Source organism: Malania oleifera, chromosome 13 (genome assembly GCF_029873635.1).
Source record: "Malania oleifera isolate guangnan ecotype guangnan chromosome 13, ASM2987363v1, whole genome shotgun sequence".
NCBI classification, from domain to species: Eukaryota; Viridiplantae; Streptophyta; class Magnoliopsida; order Santalales; family Ximeniaceae; genus Malania; species Malania oleifera.
The window spans coordinates 83,140,127-83,164,910 of NC_080429.1; the positions used below are offsets into that span (position 1 = coordinate 83,140,127).

Genomic DNA, 24,784 nt, shown 5'->3' on the forward strand with positions numbered 1-24,784 from the left:
AAGTTGATGCTTTATAGTTGGCTCCCCCACTCTTGGGTTTCCCTTTCGTGAAAGACTTTCCACTGTTTCCCTCTCTACCAAACCCTTTGGAATAAGCGGTATTATCACCAGCACAGTCAGTCAAGCATTTTGCAACAGCTTGTGGAGTAGACAAGTCTTGAACTCTTTGCCTATGAAGTTCAGTTCTTGCCTATGGTTTCATCTCTTTAAGAAAATAGAACAACTTGTCATTCTCCGACATATCCCGAATATCCAACATCAAAGCAGAAAGTTGTTTCATATATTCCTTAATTGACCTAGTATGCTTAAGGTCTCTCAGCTTTTTTCTAACATTATACTCAATGTTTCCAAGAAAGAATTGGGCCTTGAGCTCTCTCTTCAAGTCTACACAACTATCCACTACACAGCGTCGAGTTTCAATTTCCTAGTAGTTGGTACGCCACCACAGTTTGGCGTCACCAACCAAGTACATGGTTGCAGTATCCACCTTCACCTTTTTTGAGGTCATCCTCATAGTGCGAAAATACTGCTCCACATCGAACAAGAAGTTATTTAACTCCTTGGCATCACAGGCACCCCCATATGTCTTGGGTTCTGGTACCTTGGTCTTGCTAATTCGCATAGTGTTGGAGTTCCCCATAGCAAGAACCATCAAATTCATCTTTGCATCCAGATCAACCATCTGTGACTACAAAGTTTCCACCATATGATGAAAATCCTTTGACATGTCTTCTATCAAACTTGTTTGATGCTTTTGTGATCCCATCACTTCATCAACAAGTTCCCTTATCTGGGCCACCTCCGTGGCCACTGCGTTGGCTGTCGCCTCAGCCTGTGCTTCTAACACGCTGATTCTCTCTATTGACCTTATTGGTCACGCCCAGTTTTGATAATAACAAATACTCCTGTATCTCATAAATATCTAGTTCATGTGCAGGTCTATATTAGTAGATACATTGATGGCACGTGAAAGCTTAAAGCTTGAAGACAAATTTATGTTCTCAATTGTAATATTCAGTAGTGAAATTTGTTTGTACTAGTAATTAGGATAGTTGGTTTGTAATAAGCACACACAACACATGCATGGTTTATTTTGTTAGCTCAAACCAAATACGAACTAAAAGCGACCATAGAAAGACCTTAAGGTTTTCCCTTCGATCGACTGACACTAGACTTTTTCGGTGTCTTAATTTTGGATATAAATAACCCTAGGACACACACATTTGCACATATGTTTATTAGATACTTGAATAGGGTTTGTATGCTTCAAAATGGGACCGAAATGCACACTTAGTGCACTTTCAGTCGACCGGCCAACATAGTTCATTTTGGCCTGGTCGACCAAACCGAACCTGGGTCAACAGTTGACCAAGGTCCTGGTCGACGGAGCTAGGTAGTTCAAAAAGGCCCCGGTCAACCGAAACCTCCCTGGGTCAACATTTTGACCATCTGGTCGACCAAGCCACTTTTATACTCCAACTACCTGGTCAACCGAGGGTCCTCGGGAGAAATCCCAACGGTCTGGTCAACCGAACCAGCCAGTTCAAAATGGCCCGATCGACCGAACCTCAAAGATTTGAAAAATCACCTTCTCCTGGTCGACCGAGCCTTTAGTTCAAAATCCCCCTGGTCGACCTACCATATGAGATCTGGTCAACCGAAACATTTCTGGTTAACCAGACCTCTCGGGTTGCCCTGATTTTTACCGCGATTAAATATTTTTTAAACAGGGTTAAAATTTTTTAAACATCATTAAACTTTTCCAACAATCCCTAATAGGTCCCCAACGATCAAAAATTTTGGTATGTTTATATATACTCTTTCATTTGGGAAAATTAGGTATCGATTAGCAAAAACAAAAATCCATATTTCTCTCTCAAGAAAAATATTTCACATTGCTCATACTCTTCCAAATACACTCCAGCTTACCTTCAAAAGTTGTTAAATCATTCGTAAGTGTTCTTGAGTGTTTAGATAGGAAGGTTTGCTCTCTCATTGTTGTAAGATTGATTCATTTTTATTGAGAGCCAAACCAAAAGGATTCTTAGGGAACTTTGCTAATAAGTTCATCATAAGAAGACTTTACTAGATGTTCTGAGATTGCATATTCGTTGCAACATCTTGAGAAGTTTGTATTTGCTTTTGGTTGCAAAATATTTTCAAAATCATTTACAAATATCTATTGTGCGTTATCTTGAAAACCATTTGAAGAGATATTTGTTTATGACGTGAAACATCTTTGTTGCAATATTTATTCACTCACATACTAATTGCTGAAAACAAAGATGATATATATATTCTGCAGTCCAAGCATATACATATTTATGTGATTGAGATACCCTGTTGATTGATACTCTTGAGGCTTGCTTGATATTTTATGTGAGCACGTTTGATTGAATATTGTGAAATACACAGATTGTTGTTGACACTCTCACGTACTCACTAAACTGATAGAAAATACTTTGAGAGTTCAAATATCAAGACCACACTGAGCTTATATTTTAAATCATCTGTGGTGTTTGTGATTGTGCGCATTTGGGGTACAAATCTACTTTACGTGAAAGCACCCTTATATTGTACCTTTTGATTGTATATCTGAGAGATTCCAGGCGTGGCCTGAGGGGGCGGTAATCCAGCCCGATAAGGATTGGTGTAAAGGTTGAGGTCAGCCCTATGCTAATTAACCTGGTTTGTATAGGTGCCGCTCCACCCGTTTAAGTGAGCAAGTAATTGTGATAATCCTTGTGTTGGTTAGCCAAGGCGGGGACGTAGGCAGTTGGCCGAACCTCGATAACATATATGTGTGTCACCCTTCTCTTTACTGCTTTCTGGTGCTTGTGTAATTGATTAAACTGCTTTATTTAATTTCTGATATTACTCGCACTAGATTGGCCATAAGATTGTGAACATATTGCTGTTAGGAGGAATACCTAGGGGATAGACATTAAAAATACCAATTCACCCCCCCTCCTCTTGGAATCACGGTAAAGCTAACACTCTCAGCATTAGTTGGTGCCATGGTCACTTACCAAAGCTATCCCAATCCCATAACGAAGGTAACTGAATTTCCGTAACAACTAAACTTTTGGCTCTAATAGCAAGTGTCACAAGCTGACTATTTTCACACCTTTGTGAAAGAGTCATGCAACTCTAGTTAAAGCACTATTACTTAACTAGCCAGTCTATCATTTACCAACATTCATCCACAAAACACTTTCATTAGCATTCAATCAAATAGCAGCGAAAGTCATAAGTAATCATGAAAGCAGTGTCAAGCAAGCAGTAAACATTGAATATACGCAATTCATTAACAAAACCTTCGTTGACATTGTGTGTTTAGCGAGAGAGGCAAGTAAGATAAATACGTTGACAATAGCTAGTGAGTTTTACAAGACCGATGAACACTCACCCTCCCCTAAAGAGGTTTTTATGTAATTATCATCATGTCACTAGGAAACATCAAAGTAATCGAGGAGTCATACTGCCTTATTTGACATATAAAGAGACTACTGGTAGAAAATAATTCCACACTAATATTTACATGATGGAAACCCATCCTAAGCACACAAGACAAGAGGTCATAGGCAAGCATAATGCCCTAAACAAGTTTAGCTCGTGACAATGATATGTAATAGCTTTCAATGTAAGCTTTTATTTTATGTAAATATGTATAGATGAATGCCCGAGAGAGGTGTAGGAAAAAAGGGATTGAGAGTATAATAAGAAAAGAAAGAGAGCGATGCAGAGAGATCCTAAAGTATGAGCTAAAACTAAACGACCAAACCAATAAAAGAGAATAACCAAATAAAATTGTATTTTTGTGTTCAAAATCCGAAAATTGTATTTTTGTGTTCAAAATGGACTTTTGACACAAAATGTAGACTATTTACCTTAAACAAAGATTTTAAAATCAAGGCACTTGCTTTTTTTGGACTTTTGGTGAAAATTGGGGTAAACATACCAATATGAAAACACTATGGGATACTTTTAGAAAATTAAAATAAAATTTACAAGGGCAAAATTATAAAGGAAGTAATAATATAAAAAAAAAAAAATAACAAAGAAAAGGGGTTTTCTAAATGAAAATGACCAAAAGGCCTTGGGAGAGGCAAATTGGAGTAAAAAGAAACCTTAAGTCGGTGCACGAGGACACAGTATCAATTCAAATAAAATTAAATGCCTAAAACACCCATTTTACACATTCATCCCTCCAACCATTTAATTTTGAAATTCAAAAGAGGACACAAGAAATACCATAATAATACTTATAACTAGGAGCCCATAATATGTCGCATCAATCAAGAGAAGACCGATAGTGAAGCATCATCGTTGGTCTTAATGTTTGAATCAAAAAATTTATTTGAAAATAAAATAAAAAATTAAGAGAAAAAAAAAATTTTCTTTTATTATGTTTTATCTCTATATCAAACACTATTGCAACTAAAAATATGTTTTAATATAATTAAAAGTATGTTTCAATTTTATTTTTTTTAATTTTATTTCTTTCTCATATTTTTTCATACTCGGATGTAAAAAAGTAAATCCATTCTAATTGTTTTTGTTCCTTAAAATTTTTTAATCTCTATGCAAGGCTTAATAGCCATTGCCAAGAAAGGAAATAAATAAGAGACTTAAAACGCTTGGGTTAAGTGTAACTCTCATAAAATCAACTGTCGCAAAGTCTATCAAGACAGCAACGGTCTGACACCAACTCACATCCTCAGACAGAGTGTAACTGCCACGTATCAAACCCAACTCACACCCCATAAAAGCCCAATGGGGGGACTTTAATAACCCAATAATCTTTAAAACATAAATGAAAAGTGAATTATCACTAAAAGGGTAAGACTTATCTCATCCATTCCCCACTTCAATTCAGACTTATCTCAGCTATTTCCCACTTCAATTCATACATCACCCTCACACCATCATACACTAAGTTAAGATCGCTTTCCAAGGCCCTTGAAGCTTGAAAATTATTTTTTTTTTTAAATTAAATTTAAATTTTTTATGTTTCATCATTAAGGAAAGTGAAAAGATAATAATAAAAATACTTATAAAAGTGAAAAATCTAAGAAATTTAAAAGAAATTGAAAACTGATAACATAAATATGTCTTAGAAAAAAAAAAGATATATAATTGATAGCTGAATCAATTTATAGTTTTATTATTGTTTGTACCGTTCATTCTCATAAAAAAAATATCTCTTTGGCAAGCCCAACAAGTGATATGTTTTGGAGGTTTGTAAACAGACTTGAAATGAATTGTGAGCAATCATTCATCTTTGTTTCGCTAAGGACGTGTTGTATCACGCCATGGATGAGAATTCTCCGACATTAATTTGGTGAAAATGGGAATGTCGATATATATTTAAGGGTTCGTCAAAATGTGCAAGTGTAGTGGAGAAAGACTCAAAAAGTAGTGTCGGAGATATGCTACATGTTTCATCGGGTTTGGAGTGCCTCACAGGTGATCCTTGAATCTTAGTTACCGGATGCTTTTATCCTAAAAAATGGTTTGACAGTAACAAGTTAGTTTATACTAGTTGTATTTTGATGGAAAATGATATTTCATGCAAAATATTTGTTATTGGAAATGTCAAAATAAAAATGTATGATGGTGTTGTAAAAGTCATATGTGATGTAAAGCATGAATCAGGTCTAAGGAAAAATGATATTTTCATTGGAAATTTTAGACCACAATGGATATTGTTACGAGTCTAAATGTGAAGAAATGAAAATGTGTGGTAACTTGATAATGATGAAAGGGGATAAAGTAGCAGGAAATATCTTTACACTTCGGGATGTTACAGTTATAGGTGAAGTTGCAACTGTTGAGTCTAAGTCGGGTTTCTTGTGGCATATGCGGTTAGAGCATATGGGTGACTACGTATTCAGATGTTTGGGAACCAATGATGATAGAATGTGGGGATAGAGATATGTTTTTCGTGGGATTATCACGAAGGGTCTTGGTGTACTTTATGCAGTGACTGAGGTGGAGAACCAGACCGAGAGAGAGAGGTCCACTGCTGTAATATTCTAGTGATGGAGGATCTAGGCTTGGTGTTGTGTCCGAATAGTACATCCTTCTGGGTTATAAGAAAGGTGGGTGCAAGTTAGGTGATCCTATGGCAAACAAAGGGGTGATCAAGGACATGACTTTTGGTGATAAAGTCATAGGGTATCGTATTCAAATAAAGGAAGAGAAACAAATGCCCGAAAACTCTAGTAGTAGCAATTGTGTTATTCAGGTGGAGTTAGGAACTCAGGGCAAAAGTGCGGGGAGTTCTATCTCGGGTCAACAATATCACAGTATGAATGGGCATGTGATGTAGGTGGAGCAATAGACTCAAGGCAACAATGACATTGGTCGTCTTGTAGGGAGTTTCAGTTCGAGAAATCAGCAGGATCACGGTGAGCCCATGTGCACTATCAGACCACCATTTAGGTATAAATTGGTGAGACTTCCAGTTAGGAAGAGGGTGATAGTGAGGTATGAAGTGATGTATCTGTTGTATGTGAATGACATGTTATTCGCAGGAAATGCTTTAACTAAGGCTAATCAGTTGGGAACTCTGTTGAAAGGTTTTGATATGAATGTGTTGGGTACGACCAATATGGGTCTTGGTTTTTTGATGGCATGGAAAAAATTGCAGAGAGATTGGTATTATCTCAGGGTGGTTTGTGAATAGCTACTGGGAGATTAGTATTATCTCAGGGTGGCTTTATGGACGGAACCGCAGGGAGATTTCATTTTCCGTCTTAGGGGGGTTCTATGGAGAATCAATATGGAATGTCTACCACTTAATACCCAAGGATGGGTTGTGACGTCCGAGATATGTCAAAGGTCCTCCATGACTGTACAATGGGATGTTTAGCAGATAACAGAGTGGACTGTCAATTGTTAGTTTTGTTGAAGACTATGCAAGGGGCTTTGGTAATATAAGACTTGCAGCAGCTTTTGTGTTTATTGTTGTGGGATGGTCTCATTGGAAGCCTAGGGCGAAGTCTTCAAGTATTGCATCTACAACTATATCGGAATTGATGGTAGAAGCTGAAACTGCCATCAGGAAGTTCAGGGGGCGTTGCTTGGACTTGGTGTGTCACGCCCTAAACCCGCAGATGGGTCCAAGGTGTGAATATAGTAACCTAACCTGTCTCTGTATCAATTCAAACATACATGATACAATACAATAAGAGGGTCCAACCCTGTGAGGTACACGGATGCCCTATACAAATACACTTATACATTCACACTAATCAGTTACGCAGTAGAAAATGCTTCATCTATCTATATAACATACCATACCAGAGTCTGTACAAAGCTAGGATACCCGAACCCATACAATACTAAGGTATACAAACCTATAATTAATGTATATACTCCGGATGTCTACAAAAAAAACCATCACAACAACCCGATTACCAAAATCTCATACCTAATCAAGTACTAACAGCAGCTAGTGACACCCCCCGCTTCCTATTGTTAGGATGCTAATTACGGCTACCTGATGGACCTGAAAACATTGTACGTACATTCGAGGTAAGACACCTTTCAGTAAGGAAGAAAACATGTTATATCAGTGTGTGGCATACTAGTGCTATTTTACGCAAAACATAACACTATACAATACAATACAGTTTGAAAACATTTCCATACAGTTCCATGCAGTTGCAGTATTTTCACAAATTCATTCCAGTACATACGATACCCAAAACATAAGGTCAGTGTCTTCACACTCATACGCAACTACGCTATGAAACCCGAAGCTTCACAGCGATTACATTGCCAATACGATGCAGCTCACACTACTACGCAACTATTCCATGAATCCAAAGCCTCACAACGATTACATTGCCCATACGCAACTACTCTGTGAAACCTGAAACTTCACAGTGATTACATTACCAATACAGTGTAGCTCACACCCCTCAGTGACCAGTTAGGATACGTAGTGATATTTCACACCCTCAAATATAGAGTTGGACACTCTCGCCCACGATTTTCACACCGGTACATGGCGCAGCGTACAGTAATTAGCCGCCACATAGCTATTTCGGCGTATGGTAATTAGCTGCCACTAGCCGATTTCACAAAATCTGGAATCATTTTGGAGCTCACACTCTTATGCATATCAGCGTACGATAATTAGCCGCCACTAGCTGTTTTACAAATACCTGGAACAATTACATACACCCATACATACCACACTTATTTGGTTTACGGAAAATCATATCGTTTCCCAATTCAAGTATACAATTTATACAAATATGGATAACAATCATCTCAGTAATACAGTTTATACAAAACTAACGGTTTTCCAAGTAAAGTAGAGATGATACCCAAAATCCTCAAACTTTCCCGAAAACTGTAATACAAAAATCCCGCATTTTTACCTAATAGATTTCCCCAAATAGGATACCAAAACATACATACAATCGTAGCCAACAAGCTTACCAATCCTGATTTTGAAAATAAACTGATATAAACAGAATCCCCTTACCTTAACCCGAATTCCAACTACAAACTTTACGGTCCCTAAAACTATGAACCGAGACTCTAAAACCTACAAACCACAGTACAATACATGCTTATAATTCATACTAAAACCCATATTTTGAATCAGAAACGAAAACCAAGCCTTACCTCGATTTTAGTCCAAAACCCGAAATCACTCGAAACGAAATTCTGATCCACTAAAAATGTAGAGAATCCTTCCCTAATCCTCGCAGTAATGTCTGATTTACGAATCAGGTGACGAACGGTGAAGAAATTGAGAGAGAGAGAGAGAGAGAGAGTTCTAGAGAGAGAGGGAGAGAAAATCAAGTTATCTTAGCTTGGAAGCAACCCTTTTGGATATTTATAGCCCTTTGACTATGATGAATTCGTTGACGAATTGGCGTCCTCGTCGACGAGCCGGGGTTCCAGATTTTTCGCAAAATCTCTCAGGATCTCCTTGTCGACGAGACACTGAATTTCGTCGCTGAGAACAAAAGGGAATTTGTCGACGAACTCTAGCTTTATCAATGAAGCTTGCCCAAATTACCACTTTACCCTTCTTTCAAATATTAAATCCACATACCACGGTTCGAGTTCTTACATGGTGCATGTCTCCAAGTGCTAGAAGGGAGACAGTCCCAACCGAACGTTCAGAGTTCAAAGTGGAGCAGTCTGATATGTTTTTCAAGTTTTCCTAAGGGGCATATAATTGACAAGGTGGAGATTGTTATTTATGGTGTGACTCTTATACTTCGAGAGTTTATAAATAAAGGGAAAAACATATGGATGTGGTCTTAGTGCAGGACAGTAGCAAAGACTCGTCAATGAGGAGATACCAAGAGTCAGGAAATCTCGGAGTTCAAAGACTCGTCAACGAGTGGACAAAATTGTCGACGAGTGGCTTTCTCTGGCTTGTCGACAAGTGTCCTGTTCTCATCGACGAGTGGTCGCTGGGCTGCGAGAAAGAATTTAAATTTTGGATTTGAACGTTAGAGTGGTTGGGTATTCGGAGGGAAACCTCCTAGGGGTTGATATATATGTCATTCTGGGCATATTTCAACATGTAAGAGAGTATGAGAGAATGAGAGAAGATCATTGTATTGTGAGACTTTAATTTTCATAATCAATTTCTTGCTGATAGCTCTAGTGGATAAATAATAATTGGAGGTGCCGCCCTCCTTTAATTAAAAACAAAAAAAAAAAGATTGCTCGAGTGGATGTAAGCTTTGTCAAACCACGTAATTCCTTGTGTTGTTGCACTTATCTTTATTCTCTTTATCTTGTTATGGTTGTGAAATGTTTTTTGTTTATCACCATTTTGTTTATTGCAAGTATGTATGTGCGATCCCTTTATACAATGTTCATTCCACTATGCATTGTTGGAAGAGGCCCTATTTGTCAACATGATGTAAGTTTGATATGAAAAAGGTATAAATATGTATAATTTATATTTTAAAAGTGGGCATTCGACCAATTCAACATATCTAATACAATTAGCTCAGTACTAAATAGACCTAATGTCTTTTTGTCTCTCTCCATCTCTTTCTTAATCTCCATCAGTCCTTAATCTATATCTTTTCAAACTTCTTGTATCTCTTCTAATCTAAGTATATTCACCTCCCTCACCTTCCCTCTTCCTTTTTATGAAAAGTCTATGATTCCTTCTTTACCATTCCTAAGCACTATCCCGAAATCTATGATGGGGTCTAGCATAACAACCCAATTAAGAAAGGTTATTAAACATATTTTTCATTAATGATCATATATAATGTTTTAAAATTCTAAATATTTATATTTTCTCATAGCATCAATGAATATATTCTATGATATATTAGGAAAATATACATTCTCTCTCCGTCCAAGGCAAATAATTCGTCTTTTAAACTAAATAAAACTCTTATAACTTGAAACTAACAAGAATTTATTAGATACACCCAATGAATATAGAAGATTCATTTTGATTTTGTCTTATGTATATATTTAACTAGTTTAGGTAATTTTTTTATGACAAAATCATGTTAGATCCAATGTATCTAATATTTCTTTTGGAAACTAACTGTACATAATGAAATTGCCTAATATTAACAAAAATATAATTATCTAATAAATTATGCTAATTATTGAATTAAAACAAAAAAACAAAAAGTGAATGGTGCACTTCATAACAAAAGTTAATATGTGATAACAACTGTACTCATAATAATAAAGGGAAAAAAAAAAAAGACAATACAAATAATGAGACATAAATAATTTAGTAAAATATATTAAGTGAGAAAGATGATCTAATTTCAACAAGTGTCACATTTATTGTCATATTTTTTTGTTGAATAGCAAAAGTTCGTATAATTACCCAAAAAAAACCCCCCCTAAAGGGCCAAAAATACTATTTTTTCTCGATATTTAAAAAAACCAAAAGGGCAAAAGACACTATTTTTTTCTTGAAATTTGGCCAAGACACGTATATTGACACTCTTTTTTCTCGAAATTTGGCAAAAACAAATAAGATTTTAAAAATGCTACACACCTCTCCCCAGATTTCAAAAATATTACAAATTTTTTTCTAAAATTTATCAAAAATACACAAATAATTCGAGTTTTTTCCTAATTTTTTTCTTTTTTTAAAAAAATTTATTAAATAATTACTTTTTTTGGGAAAATAATTTTCGAAATGACTCTGACGTAATTTTGCTATTTCAAGTAGCGAGATTTGCCACGTATCATTTCAAGAATTATTTTTCCAAAAAAGATATTTTTTAATATATATTTTTAAAAAATAATAAATCAGGAAATAAATTTTTCTGCGTAATAAATCGGAAAATACATTCTTTTAATATATATTTTTAAAAAATGATAAATCAGGGAATAAATTCTTTTATGTTAGTGAGATTTGACACATGTCATTCCGGAAATAAATTTTTTTAAAAAATATTATTTAATATATTTTTTTAAAAAAAATGATAAATCAGAAAATATATTTTTCTATGTAATAAATCTAAAATTAATTTTTTTAAATATATATTTTTAAAAAATAATAAATCGAGAAATAAATACTTTTGCATAATTTTTTTTATTTATTCGTTTGCTCTTATTTTCAACATTAAAAAGTTACTCATTTGATCATGTAATGTAAAACAAACTTTTATTCGAAGTCTAGATCAAATCATACAAATACAAATTTGTTAATTAAAATTAAATTATAATTAATTTATACATTAAATGACTTAGAATATATATATAATATAAAACTTTTGTGATGGCTTTTTAAATACTTACCATTTTATCAAATTATAATTTTAAAAATAACTTAGTTATTATATTACAAAATAAATTATGATGGTAAAAAAGAGTTTGAACTTAAAATGAGAATGAAAGACATATCCCCTGCGTAGAGTACATTATTGACTTTTGACTTAATAGGACATTAGAACAAAGCAACAAAAATAAAAGCAAACGAATAAATGAAAAAAAGTATTATTTAGTATATACTTAAAGAAAAAAACAAGGATAAATTGGGAAAAAAAAAAAAACTCCAAATAATTCTCTCAAGACCTTAAAATTTTTAATATCTCATAAATGATCATTATAAATGAAATAAAATAATGATAAAAGACATAACCGTAAGCCCGAGGATGCGGTTGGGTAGAGCCTAGGCACCAAATGGAAACAAGAAGAAAAAACCACGCCCGCGCGTCGTCGCAATAACGCTCAATAGATGCCCAAACCAGTACAGTAATTGCCAATCTGTTCAAAATCCAAACCAGTGCATTAAATGTCCACTTCTTTTCAGGGTGTACCAAATTAACATGTACTTGGAGATGCCCACTCGTGTTTCATATGATAAATCATAGGGGCAATACTGGTTTCTGTTCATTTGTGTACACATGGTAGATTCTCAAATTACATCTTTGCCCATGTATACCTTTTTATTATAAATTATATATTGGAGAGAGAGAGAGAGAGAGAGCAAAAAATAAGTACACTGCATGAAACTTGCAATGAAATACATGAAGGGAAGCCATCCAGGCAAACCAGAGCTACACGAGTTGACTATTACACACCTCCAGAGCCTTTCCCCTACAAACCACCACCACAAATACACCTTTCACACCTAAAACATGCCCTAGCTAGCTGAAAATTGAAAGAACACAAACCCAACCCCCCACCCCACGCGCACACACGCACGCACGTGTGTGTATATATTATCTATATAGCCAATCATCATGCATCTACACAAATCTAATCTCCCCATAGAAAGTCCCAAAATCATGGATGAGATCATTCACCACACCCTTCAAGCAACATATATTAATTAACCCTTGCCACAGCTTTGCACACCAGTGAGTGTTTCATCTCCAGAGAGAGTTTCAGGCACTCGGACAAATCCACCTTTCGCTCATCAGAAGCTACCAATTTGAAGTTCTGCAGCATTTGTGCCAACCACAACTGGACTGTGGCCAGCCCCATTGCTTTGCCTGGACACACCCTTCTGCCTGCGCCAAAGGGAGCCAACCTCAGATCAGACCCCATTATGGGCATGACTACTTCTTCCTCCATGAACCGCTCCGGTTTGAACTCGGCTGCCTCAGACCAGACCCGGTCGTCGTGTGTGATAGCCCACATGTTCACCATGGCTGTCGTGCCGGCCGGGACGAAGTGCGGGCCGACGTGGGTGTCGTGGATGGCGAGCCGCGCCCAGGAGAGGAGGGGACCTGGCGGGTGCATTCTGAGGGTTTCCTTCACAATGGCATTGAGGTAAGGGAGGTGGGCAAGGTCGGCGTCCAAAACCGGACGGTGGCCGACGATTGTGTCAATTTCGAATTGGGCTTTGGCTTGAATATCTGGGTGCAGGACCATTCTTGCGAGAATCCATTCAAGGAGGATTGCAACTGTATCGGTCCCTCTAAAGATCATTTCCTGAAAATGACATGAAGGCATCGGAATATCCCATCACACAAAACATTTAAGAACATGTGCTGGCGATAATAAAATGACGGGAGAATATATATATATAGACATAAAGTTCCCTACTGCACAAATGTAAAGCATGATAAACAGGATAAGAGAACAAAAAGAAATATTCGGATTCTCAACCACACCCAAAAACACGAAACAAATAACACACCTAGCTACCAGCTTGGAGCATGTATAAGGAAAAAACGAAAAAAAAAAATACTCAAATAGGATTAGACATCAAAACCCGTTTCTTACCAGGCAGATTATAATAAGCTCCCAGTAAGATCAGAAACAAAACCCATTATACTAACCAATATGTTCAAAAAAGAAAACACGCACACACTGAGCAGCTTATTCAATTTTTCCAGTAAAAGAAGATGCTTTATAAACCCATTTCTTACCCACAAGACGGCAATCATATCAGAGTCACTAAGTCTGTTCTTATCTTCCTCTAAGTCGAGCAGGACATCGACGAAGTCCCCAGAAGTTTCATCATCAGCACCCATTGCTACATTTTTTCTTTCGACCCTCTTCAGCCTGTGTTCCTCTATGATTTTCCCAACAAAGACGTTCACTTTAGCTACCAAATTTCTGCATCTCCTTCTCACTCCCTGCAAATCTAGCCAGCCCAGAAGAGGAAAGTGGTCGCTCCAGTTGAATATCCCAAGCAACTCGTACCCTTCGCTCACCAAATGCTCAAGCAGAGACCCGTGACCGCCGTCGCCTTCACCAAATTCAAAACGCCTCCCAAAAACGCTCATCATAACATTGTTGAGAGACCCAAAATGCAGAACTCGTCTCACCTCAACCGCGCCTCTTTTCTGCATCAAAACCCTAATCTCATCCACCATCTCGAGCCCAATATCTCGCCGGAACTCGCCGAAACTGGCGATTCTCTTCGGACTGAACAAATGGGTCGCCGAGATTCGCCTTAGATTCCTCCAGTATTCGCCGAAAGGAGCGAAACCCATTGCTCTGTGGAAGAGCAGCTCGTAGGCCGATTCCTTGACGGGTCTGTCAGCGAAAGCGGAGCTGTTAAGAATATCTTTGGCCGAGTCCGGATGGCTCGAGATGACGAAACGGGTGAACCCGGCAGAGAAGGCCATCAACGGGACAGCGTCAAAGGCTCTAGCGAGCTCGGCGAGGACTCGGTGGGTGAGAGACCCGGCGAATGCAAAGACCAGACCCGCCAGAGGAAACCCGGACGGACCGGGAATGGCGGGTCCGAGTTGACCCGGGACGCGGGCCCTCCAGATGGCCCAGGCGAGCCCACCTGGCGAGACCAAGAAAGCGAAGACGGCGACAAAGGCGAGCGCCAGAAAGAAGACATTGACGCCCAGAACAGAAGAATGGCCATGCTGAGAGAAGAAGATTTGGTAGCACTCAGATGACATTTTGAAGATTTCAGGACAGTGGGTCAGTTCAGAAATGGAGAGAAGGGTGGGAGAATGGAGGGAGAAGAAGTTGTTGTAGTGGCAGAGCAGAAACCCTTGCAGAAGCTGGAGAGAGAGAGAGAGAGAGAGAGGATGGGGAAGTTGGAGGGATAAAGAGTGTGGGGAGGGAGCGGTTAAATAGAAGATGGACTGGCGTTTAAAAACTAACCCTGGTTAAATGCTTGGTTAGATTTTTTTGTAAAAAAAATTTACAGTGAAAAAAATAACCTAATGATTGTCCTTGCTGGACGATTTTGCCCCCGGGGGCAAGCATTTTGTGGTAATCAACTTTGGAATTTGAGCGGTCCTTGTGGCAGGGGAGAAATTACGATTCTGCCACCGGGTGCGGACCCGGGTACTCGGACCAAAGTTTCGGGTGGGCCTCAGAATGGGGACTGTTTAACGAGAAAGGCTAATCAGCAATGGTAAGAAAATCTCGTCCCTCCAATATGTTCCACACTTTGTCTTTGTTTTTAGGGACGAAATGAACGAGACCATAACCAACATGGGGTGAGATTGAGACATTTCACATCATCCAAACATTCATTTTGTGCTTGGATGTATTCTCACTTTAACTAACTATTTAGGATAAGAGACATCCCCTACCTTCAAAAAATTTGATCAATTTTATCCTTTATTTTTATCAGCCAAAATTTCAAGCCCTTCCAACCCCCCGGCAACACCAGATTGAAGTAGTATACGATTGGCTACGATAGCTTTTTTCCGAATTGATCTTTCCCGAAGAATTGAATCCAATATCCCTTTTACTAGGACACATGGTACATGTGCATTTTCCATATTATGTCAAAACGAAGCTGATAATGGAGGTTCTTTAAATAAATAAAAATAAAAATGCAAAGTGCAAAGAATTAAAATGATGTTGCAAAAAATATAGACTTTAATAATTCTAGCCTAAAAAAAATAAGGAATTGCATGTACAGCCGTCTCATACTATCTTTCTAGCTTTAAAAAAATTAAAAAAAAAAAAAAGAATCATGTGTACAGCCGTCTCATACTTATACACCTCTTTATAATAACAGGAAAAAAATATTTTTTTGTTGAATAGTAATATGATGTAATCATTCTCGTGGGATAACATTGCATAAAAATATAATAACAGGAAAAAATAATAATTATTACCATTTAAAAATTTATGTAATTTCAAGTAATGAGGTGAAAAAATAAATTATGATTCTCAAACTATACAAATAATTGTGTTCTTAATCCCAATCGCTTAATCATATCCAAACAAAAATTTATCACCAATCTAATTAATTATGTAGTTAACCATTAAAAGTATTATGAGCCTAGGAAACATATTTATTTTCATTCTAAACTTTTAAAAGCCTTTGCGCATTATTATCGTTCCATACAAACATTAAAATTATTGCCTCCCCACTACTCTAGAATTGCTTTTCAAAAATTTCTAAATTCCTCTTCTCCAAAATTAAATATTGGGAACATACTAATCCATAATGTAGCATTAATAATCTTAGTATGATTATTTTATTTTATGTTTATGTCATTGTTGTCGTAACATATACTTCACCCCAAAAGGGCTTTAAGTTTTTGCCTCCCCTCCTAAATCTATTGAAGCTATTTTTTATCTGTAGGGTAGCCCTTCTTTTCTCCCGTGGGATGCTCTAATGCTTTGTCTTTTTATTATACTAACCCTTTTTTCAACCCTCCATTATCATTTCCTCCAACTTTGATTGTCCGAACTATGTACAAACTTTAAGAAAATGTCAATCCATTGAAAAACCAAAACCAAAAGCAGGAGCAATAATTTATGGCGTTCAAGCGTGTGTCCTTGATTTTGGCAAGTGTAAGCTTGCCATTGTATTTACACCTATATAATATATCTAAAACCCTAAAATTAACTACGATAATTATTACTTTCACAGCAAACTTCGAGAGAAATAAAAAATAAAAAGATGCCCCCATGATATGGTGCGGTGGAAAGACATCAGCAAGTAAGAAAGAGTATCGGGAGTTCAAGTTCATGTAAATACACTCACGGAGCCAGCGGTATCTGTGGATGATAAGAATTTATTTTGTAGATGGTGAGAAATAAAATATAAAAAGGTTTTTAGAACTTGTAACCAATAATTAGGCACTTCTTTGAGATTTTAACCTCTCTAGTTTGGAAAAATATTACAAACTCTTTTTTGAGTTTTAGAAGCCAAATTTAATTTGTTGAATACTTATACTTCCTCATTATGTTATTGTGTCGAGGAAGGAAATTTTAAGGCATGTTTGGTAACATTAGTTTTGAGACTTGAATATGAATCTAGATCAATGTGAATTTAAATGAAGAGGTAAGATCCTCAAAAATTAAATATTTAAAAATATTTGGATGATATTTGAGAGCATAACTTTGGAAACTTAAATTTAGATTTGTTAGAATTTTTTTTAAAAAAATAATTTATTTTTATATTATATTTTATTTTATTTGAATTCACACAGATTCGAATTTAAAGCCTTAATTTCATACACTCATAATTAAAGTTTTGACAAATTTGTAAAAATTTAAGAAAGGCTCGATAATGCCATAATTTTACTATTGGGCAAAAATGGAAAGTTGAAAATTCATAAAACAACCAAGATTTAATAATAATAATAATAATAATAAATTAAGAGTAATAAGAACTGTTGGTACAATTATATCAATATGACCATAGCTTCTTACGACAGCCAAATGGCCAACAAAGATATGCTTATGGTATCGTAGTTGCTGACAAGCTACAAACTTCTTAAAATGGAAGCACGTGGCAAGGGAATAGCGTTTTTGAAATTCTCACGTGTAACATGCATGCTTATCGTACGTTGTTCAATTGACAAAAGGCCGATAGGGGGTGGGTCGAGCCCACTTTTGCCGTTACCGTGCTGCCTTCCATAACAAGAGGGTTTCAGTACTTTTACGTAACGGTACAACCACGTTCTTGTTGTGGACCTCATTTGTCCTGCCTCTTTTATAATGTGTGACTCTCTCTCTCTCTCCATGTAATTCAAAATTTAATAGTTCTGTATTTTTTTTATTATTAGAATGATTATATTATTTATAGAAAATTGATATTGTTGTTATTATTATTATTTTGATCATATTTATTTCATATTTCTTATTAGTGATTAATATAATGTGAAAATACTCTGCCTTAGATTTTATTTTGATTTGTTATAAAATTTAAAGGTTGGCAAGGTATGCATTGCTATTAATGTAACGACCTCGACCCGCCACGTGGGCCCAGAGTGCTATTTTAGTGACGTCTATGTACCTAATACCTTATTCATCATATATAAAGCACACTTACATAGTGGAAATAAAACATAAAATCTTCAAATTACATTATCAAAGTTCTAACTATCTTTAAACACAAATATACCCATTTTCACTTAATTACAACCCATAAAATTTCACAAAAATAAACTCTCTATCCATACACACTACCTACATAAATTTACACCACTAACCCGGCTCCTCTAACCTGTTAGACCCGATTTTTAGGATTTCCTGAAAAGATAGTTTGTAAAGTAGGGGTAAGACACAGTTCAGTAAGGGAAAGACTAAGTTAATGTCAGTGTGTGACCAGTATGCATTTAGTGTATAGAAAATAACCAGTTCACTAAGTAGATAAACACATTTTATGAAAACATTCTTAATTTACACTCACACACACAACTAGCTAAGGATAGGGAAGATTACCTACCCATACAAGTAGTTTCCCTCTACTTTAATACCATTATTGCTATTAGGGCACTTGCCTTTCTCAGTAAGCCCTCAAAATTATCTTATTAATTATTCGTAATCACATAAATTAACAGATAAGCATATAAGACACTCTCTGTGACAAACACGCCATTTACTTCTCCCATGGTAAGGGTTGTGTAGTCCGAAGGCTGGACTAATGTCCTGAGGGATCTACCCAAAAAATAGTCATTTGTACTCTCCACTAACATACTCCGCGGGTATACACAGCTCCAACTTCTGGTCCGATTGTCCTCACCCAGGGGGTGCATTTACCTCACGTAGGGAAATCGAATAAGGCCACCCTACACCTCTCAACATGGGTGTGGGCGCACACAGCCATATAACAAATTTCTAACAACGGTTTCGTGCTTATAATACACAGGTCCCCGGAGGTTCCTAAAGCATATCATGCAATTTAGATAATATAAAATACCATTTAAAACATCATTTCATATATTTTTCTTGTTATTACAAAAACTTGACCCTCGGCCACAAAATACAACCCCTATGTATAGCCGTCAATTAAAACTCGACCCTCAGTCGTCATACCAAATTCCTGTATTATTCACAAGCAATTTAGGTATTTTTGCGACAATGCCAGTATTTCACAAACAGTTCAAGTATTTTGCAAACATTCTCAAATCTAGTAAAACAATAAATCTTACCAAATAATCATTGGCCACGCGATTTTAACATTTAAACATAACCATACAAACAACCGAACTTTCCACTGTTTGTTTCTATTCAAAATACCATACCATGTATCTTAAGTTTGTAAAATCCATTTCGAACAGTTGATTTTTGAAATAACCTTCAAATTCTTAAATAAATAAATTAATTAATTAATATAATCGGTTCAAATTAAATAAAATTCCTGACTTAACTTGATCCCCTTACCTGATTCTTGAAAAAGCCCGCTAACACCTCGACCTATGCCCCACGACATTCCAAATCCTTGAAATCCTAAAATTCAAATTTCATTACATTACTCATCACAATCCCTAGAGTAACTTTTCCTAAAATTTTCCTAGGCTTTAAATACCCTAAATAGCTTAATAAAACCTAAATTATTAAACTTATCCCTGATTTAGGATTGCTACCCCGGAGCTCCAATTCTAAAACCCGTTCTGACTAGATTGTAGAGAATCTCCCCATGAATCTCTTAACAATTTTCGTTCATTAATTGGGCTTATAGTTTAAGAGAAATTGGGGTAAGTTTGAGAATTGGTCTTACCCCAGGAGATATGCCTACGCCGCTCCCACGACAGATCCGCTCCAATAGAAGTGTCAGTGGTGGCGAACAGAGCCCTATAGTATTTTCGAATTTTTGATCGGCCGAATATCGGAGACGAGATTGAGGAGAGTGGGAGAGAGGGGATCTCTATTCTTTCTTCTTCCTGAAGGATCTTAGGATCCTTCAAGTTGATATATATATAATTATATATATATATATATATATATGTATATTATATCATTATAATATTATATTATTATATCATTATTATATTATATTATTTAATTAATAATAATTATTATTATTTATTTATTTTAAAAAATTTTAATTTTAATTTTTTTTAATAATACTTTTTTTAAAATTTTTTTAATTAATTTTTTTTTAGGATCACTACAATTAAAATTATGTAAGTAGAAACAAGAAATAAAATAAAAGCTAAAGAGTAAAAACTAAAATTTTAAAGTATATCTGATTAAGATTTTAGTATAATTAAATTTAATTAAGCAGGTGTTCATTTTTGTTCCTTGAATAAATAATAATTAAAAAAATAATAAATAGAGATATAAGCATGCAAAAAAGCATAACAATAAAAATAATTTAGAATTATTTTAATTAATTATTATATAATTAAACTTTGTTGTAGTATATGACTCATATTGAGTGGAACACGTGTACAAAGAAAGTAGGTTGATGCTAGAAGTGGCGCATAACGACGACATTGGCCTTTTGGGCTTATAATTTATTATTTTATTGGAGTGGACAATTAATGGGTTGGGGGTGCCCCTGCGGTATGGTATAAGTGTATTTAAGGAATTTTTATAATACCTCTATAAGACTAAGGTTACTATAAATACATATGATATAACCTTACTTTCTACAATAGTGAAATTCCGCCGCTGCTCGCTCTTGTGAATGTAGGCATACTGCTGAACCATGTTAAATCCATGAATTATTGTTGCTATATCTATCACTTTATTTTTTCCGTACTATTCATCATAATTGGCGCATGTTTCTTAACAATTGGTATCAAAGCATAGGTCACGATGTCTGGGATTTCTTTGCAAAGTTCGACAGATCTGGAAATTTTGAATTATGATAAAGGAGGGTCAAGGATTTATTAGTGCAGCAAGGGATGGTGAAGACGTTATACGGAAGGCAGCTGAAAGGCATGCACGACATAAATTGGAAGGATCTGGAAGTGAAGGTTGTGGCAACTATCAGACTTTGTCTGACTGATTATGTGATGTATCACGTCATGAATGAGGAATCACTAGTGGCAATTTGGTTGAAATTGGAAATTCAGTATATGTCTAAGTTGTTGACAAACAAGCTTTACCTTAAGTAGAAACAATATGGTCATTAGATGTCAGAGGGCTCATATATGAACCAGGATATCAACGGATTCAACCAGATCATCAGTGATTTGAAGCCAGTTGATGTGAAGTTCATGTTGACTTTTTCAATCTGATTTATATTTTGATGCTGACAAAGCATAAGTATCTTATGTGTGTATTTAGTTTGTGAACAGGTTCATAATTCAACACACGCTATACAAACTAAAAATGGAAGCCAGGGAAGAACCTAAAGCCTATATGGTTTGGCGTATTCCATGGAGATTGAAGAACGAAAGAAGAAGAAGACATGTCTCTTATTTGTAATTGCATTTAGTATAGATTGGTCTGTAATATAACTGCATTTCTAATATGATATAGATTACAAAGCTTAAATGACCATATACTGACCATATGGGACCAACACTATCATAAAAAACCTTTTCTAAAAAATACCTAAATCTCACAAAGGTTTTAAAATAATTTTAAGGTAAAAACAAGGCTAAAATTGATTTTTACAAGAACCTCGATTGATCGACCCTTCTACGTTTTAAATACCTCAATCGACCGACCTTTATATATTAGAAAATATTTTAAAGCCTCGACCGACCAACCATCTTTACTCATGAATAGCTCAGCTGACCAACCATAGTATTTTGGCTTGTGTTGTAAAGCCTCAGCTGATTGAGCCATATGCTTTAAAAACGTCCAGCCGACCGACACTGTTCACTCAGCCAATCGGCTCTTGAGGCCAACCGACCAAACTAACAAAGGGTTCAGAATCACCTTTGGCCAGACAACCGGTGCCTTCCACGGTCAACCGACCAACACAGAAAATTTGAATTTTAACAAAGGCCAGTCGACCGACCCTCTCGGATTGCTCAAAATTTTAGCACTAAAACATCCTTAATTTTTTATTAAACATTTTTAAAAACACCCTCCATGTCCCTAACGGTCATATTTTGGGATATGTCTATAAATAGCCCCTTATAACTATTTTATTAACTAATGCTTAGATAGAAAATCCACTAAAAAAATTTTATGCTTGATTTTACTCTCTCTCTCTCTCTCTTATTTCTTTGAAAAATCTTTTTGAAAGTAAGCATTTATTTTGTTTGGGCATTTTGTTTATCATCAAAAGCACTTACTCTCTCAAAAAGAGAAAAGCCATGAAAGCTACTACTTGGAATAGTACAAGTAGTTCGGAAAATAATCATGTGACCAAGAGGTTGCTTATATGTGCTTTATGGCTTGGGACGATGAGGAAAGCTCTTCAGCCAAATCCTTAGATAATTCTTGAAGTAATTCTTCAAATGAATCCAATGATGAGGGTATGTCATCTTATGAAGAACTACAAAATGATCTATTCAAAGTACATAAGATGCTAATCAAAGTAAATAAACAACATGCTTCATTGAAGAATAAGAATGAAGGTATAATGAAAGAATTAGAATCCCTTAAGAATGCTGAAAGGGAAAAGGATTCAAGGATCAAAAAAATTGAAAATAAGTATGATGCTGCAATGAAAGAATTAGAAGCTAAAAATCTTGTTGAAAAGGAAAAAGACTTGAAAATCAAAGAACTAGAATGCAAGAATGAAAAAATGATAGAAGACCTTAGATCCTTATCCTCTATGGTATATAAGAAATATATATATATATATATATATATATATATATGGTATATGAGAAAGATATATATATATATATATATATATATTTCTAAATTAGAGGATAAAATAAGCAAATTATATCTAGAGTTAGAGAAATCTCAAAAGAAGGTTGATAACAAGAAAGAAATAGAGTTAAATGATCTTAAAAATCATATTAAAGATAAAGAAAAGATCATTTATAACTTTACAAAAGGAAAAACAAACTTTGACAAAATGGTAGGCTCCCAAAGAATGTATCTACACAAAAAAGCATTGGATTTAATGGAATTGAAAATTAAAAGAAAAGGAATGTTTACATGGGTTATTTCTCAAAAGCCTCCAAAGATAATGCCTGCACATCCTTTAATGCTTACACTAACACCATATGCTATCAATGTAAGAAAAAAGGGGCATATAAAGTTTGAATGTCCATTTAAAAGGAAAGGTGTGAAAATTAAACAAATATGGAGAGTTAAAGAAACATCCTTTATCAAACCAATCGGACCCAAGAAAGTACGGGTACTAAGATGAAAGATTAGTTCATAAATGAAAAACTCCATGGATTAAGTCATTCCCCTTTAAAAATTGAGAAAGTAACTTAATTCATGATCAACAAATAAGTTTAAGAGCTTATTATAACAAATTCAAAAATGACATTGTTGGCAAAATCATAGGATGATTTTTTTTACAAAGCTTAACTTAAGAAAATATCAAATTGAGCTTATTACATAAGTACTTCAAGTTTATTTAAGTATGATTTTTCATTTTGAAACTCATTAAGCAAAGAGACTTAGAGACCTTAGTATAAAACTTGGAACAAGTTTTTCAAAGTTAAACAAGTTCATATTCCAAGATTATTTGAGCAAAGAAGAGAGAACTCAAAAACATGTTGAAATGAGTAAAATCCAGCTGACAGATGACTGTCTATCCAGTGACAGACGACTGGCATGTTTTTGAAGTGTTTTTAACACAAGTTAGAAGACTGACAGACGAATGTCAAGTAATGGACAGACGACTGCTAATGACCAGTGAGCCTTCTGTGAGTGTTCAACCAGACGACAGTAAACCTTCTGTGTATATTGAAAAACTAATTTGTTCATGAACAGACGATTGTCACCATATGGACAAATAACTGTCACCCTTCTGTTCATTTTTAAAAACCTGGTTGTTTAGTGATAGACGACTGCCCCCTGTTGACAAGTAACTGCATAAATTTTTTTAAAAATATATTTGAGAATGAAATGCTATATGCTCCATGCTTACATGCCTATATGATATGCTATATGCTACATGCTTACATGTCTATGCTACATGATATGCTTGACTTATATTAAAATTTATGGCTCACTATGTTGAAAATTTGAGCATAAGATTATTGAGTACAAGCATGAATTTTGATATGAGATTAATTTTTGATCATGCATGCCATTGATGAATTACATGGATAGACTTACTGCTTTTTATATTGATATCCATAAGCTATGAGAGATATAATGGTTATATTGGTATCCATGAGCTGTGTATAATGTGATAATGACTTTGGTATCTATAAAGTCTTTGGCATCCATGAATATTTTTGGTATCACATTTTAAAAATTTTAATTGGTATCACAATTTTTTTTTTTTTTTTTTAAAAAGACCTCATTTGGTATCACAATCTAAAAGATCAATCGCTCTTTTAAGCATGACAACTACGATTATATCTAGGAGCATAGTATGACATTGATGATATTAGCATGATATTGATATTTGATACATGATGTGAATCAATGTTTTGAAACATGGGATGATGAAAGCAAAATTGATAACAAAACTGAATATATTGAATTCAGGGGGAGTGTTATGTCATATTGCTTATATTATGATTGTTTCCCTATTAATCAATTCAGAGAATTTCCAATTGGTATCATGAATTAAATTTTCAATTGATATCAA

At 35.2% G+C, this 24,784-nt stretch overlaps 1 protein-coding gene across 1 annotated transcript; it reads right to left on the minus strand.

Moving 5' to 3' along the window:
• Positions 1-12,460: 12,460 nt before the first annotated feature.
• On the minus strand, positions 12,461-14,989 carry LOC131146882 (cytochrome P450 78A5). The gene is made up of 2 exons (XM_058096715.1): positions 13,854-14,989; positions 12,461-13,413 (listed from the first exon to the last, which is right to left on the minus strand). Exons 1-2 carry the CDS (start codon positions 14,844-14,846, stop codon positions 12,805-12,807), a joined length of 1,602 nt encoding a protein of 533 aa, XP_057952698.1. The 5' UTR covers positions 14,847-14,989; the 3' UTR covers positions 12,461-12,804.
• Between the last annotated feature and the right edge of the window lie 9,795 nt (positions 14,990-24,784).

Excerpts from the sequence above, each read along its gene's own strand:
- LOC131146882 (XM_058096715.1), bottom strand. The coding sequence starts at position 14,846 with ATGTCATCTGAGTGCTACCAAATCTTCTTCTCTCAGCATGGCCATTCT. Across the intron at positions 13,414-13,853 it reads ATATGATTGCCGTCTTGTGG|GAAATGATCTTTAGAGGGAC; the intron begins GTAAGAAATGGG and ends TGTCATTTTCAG.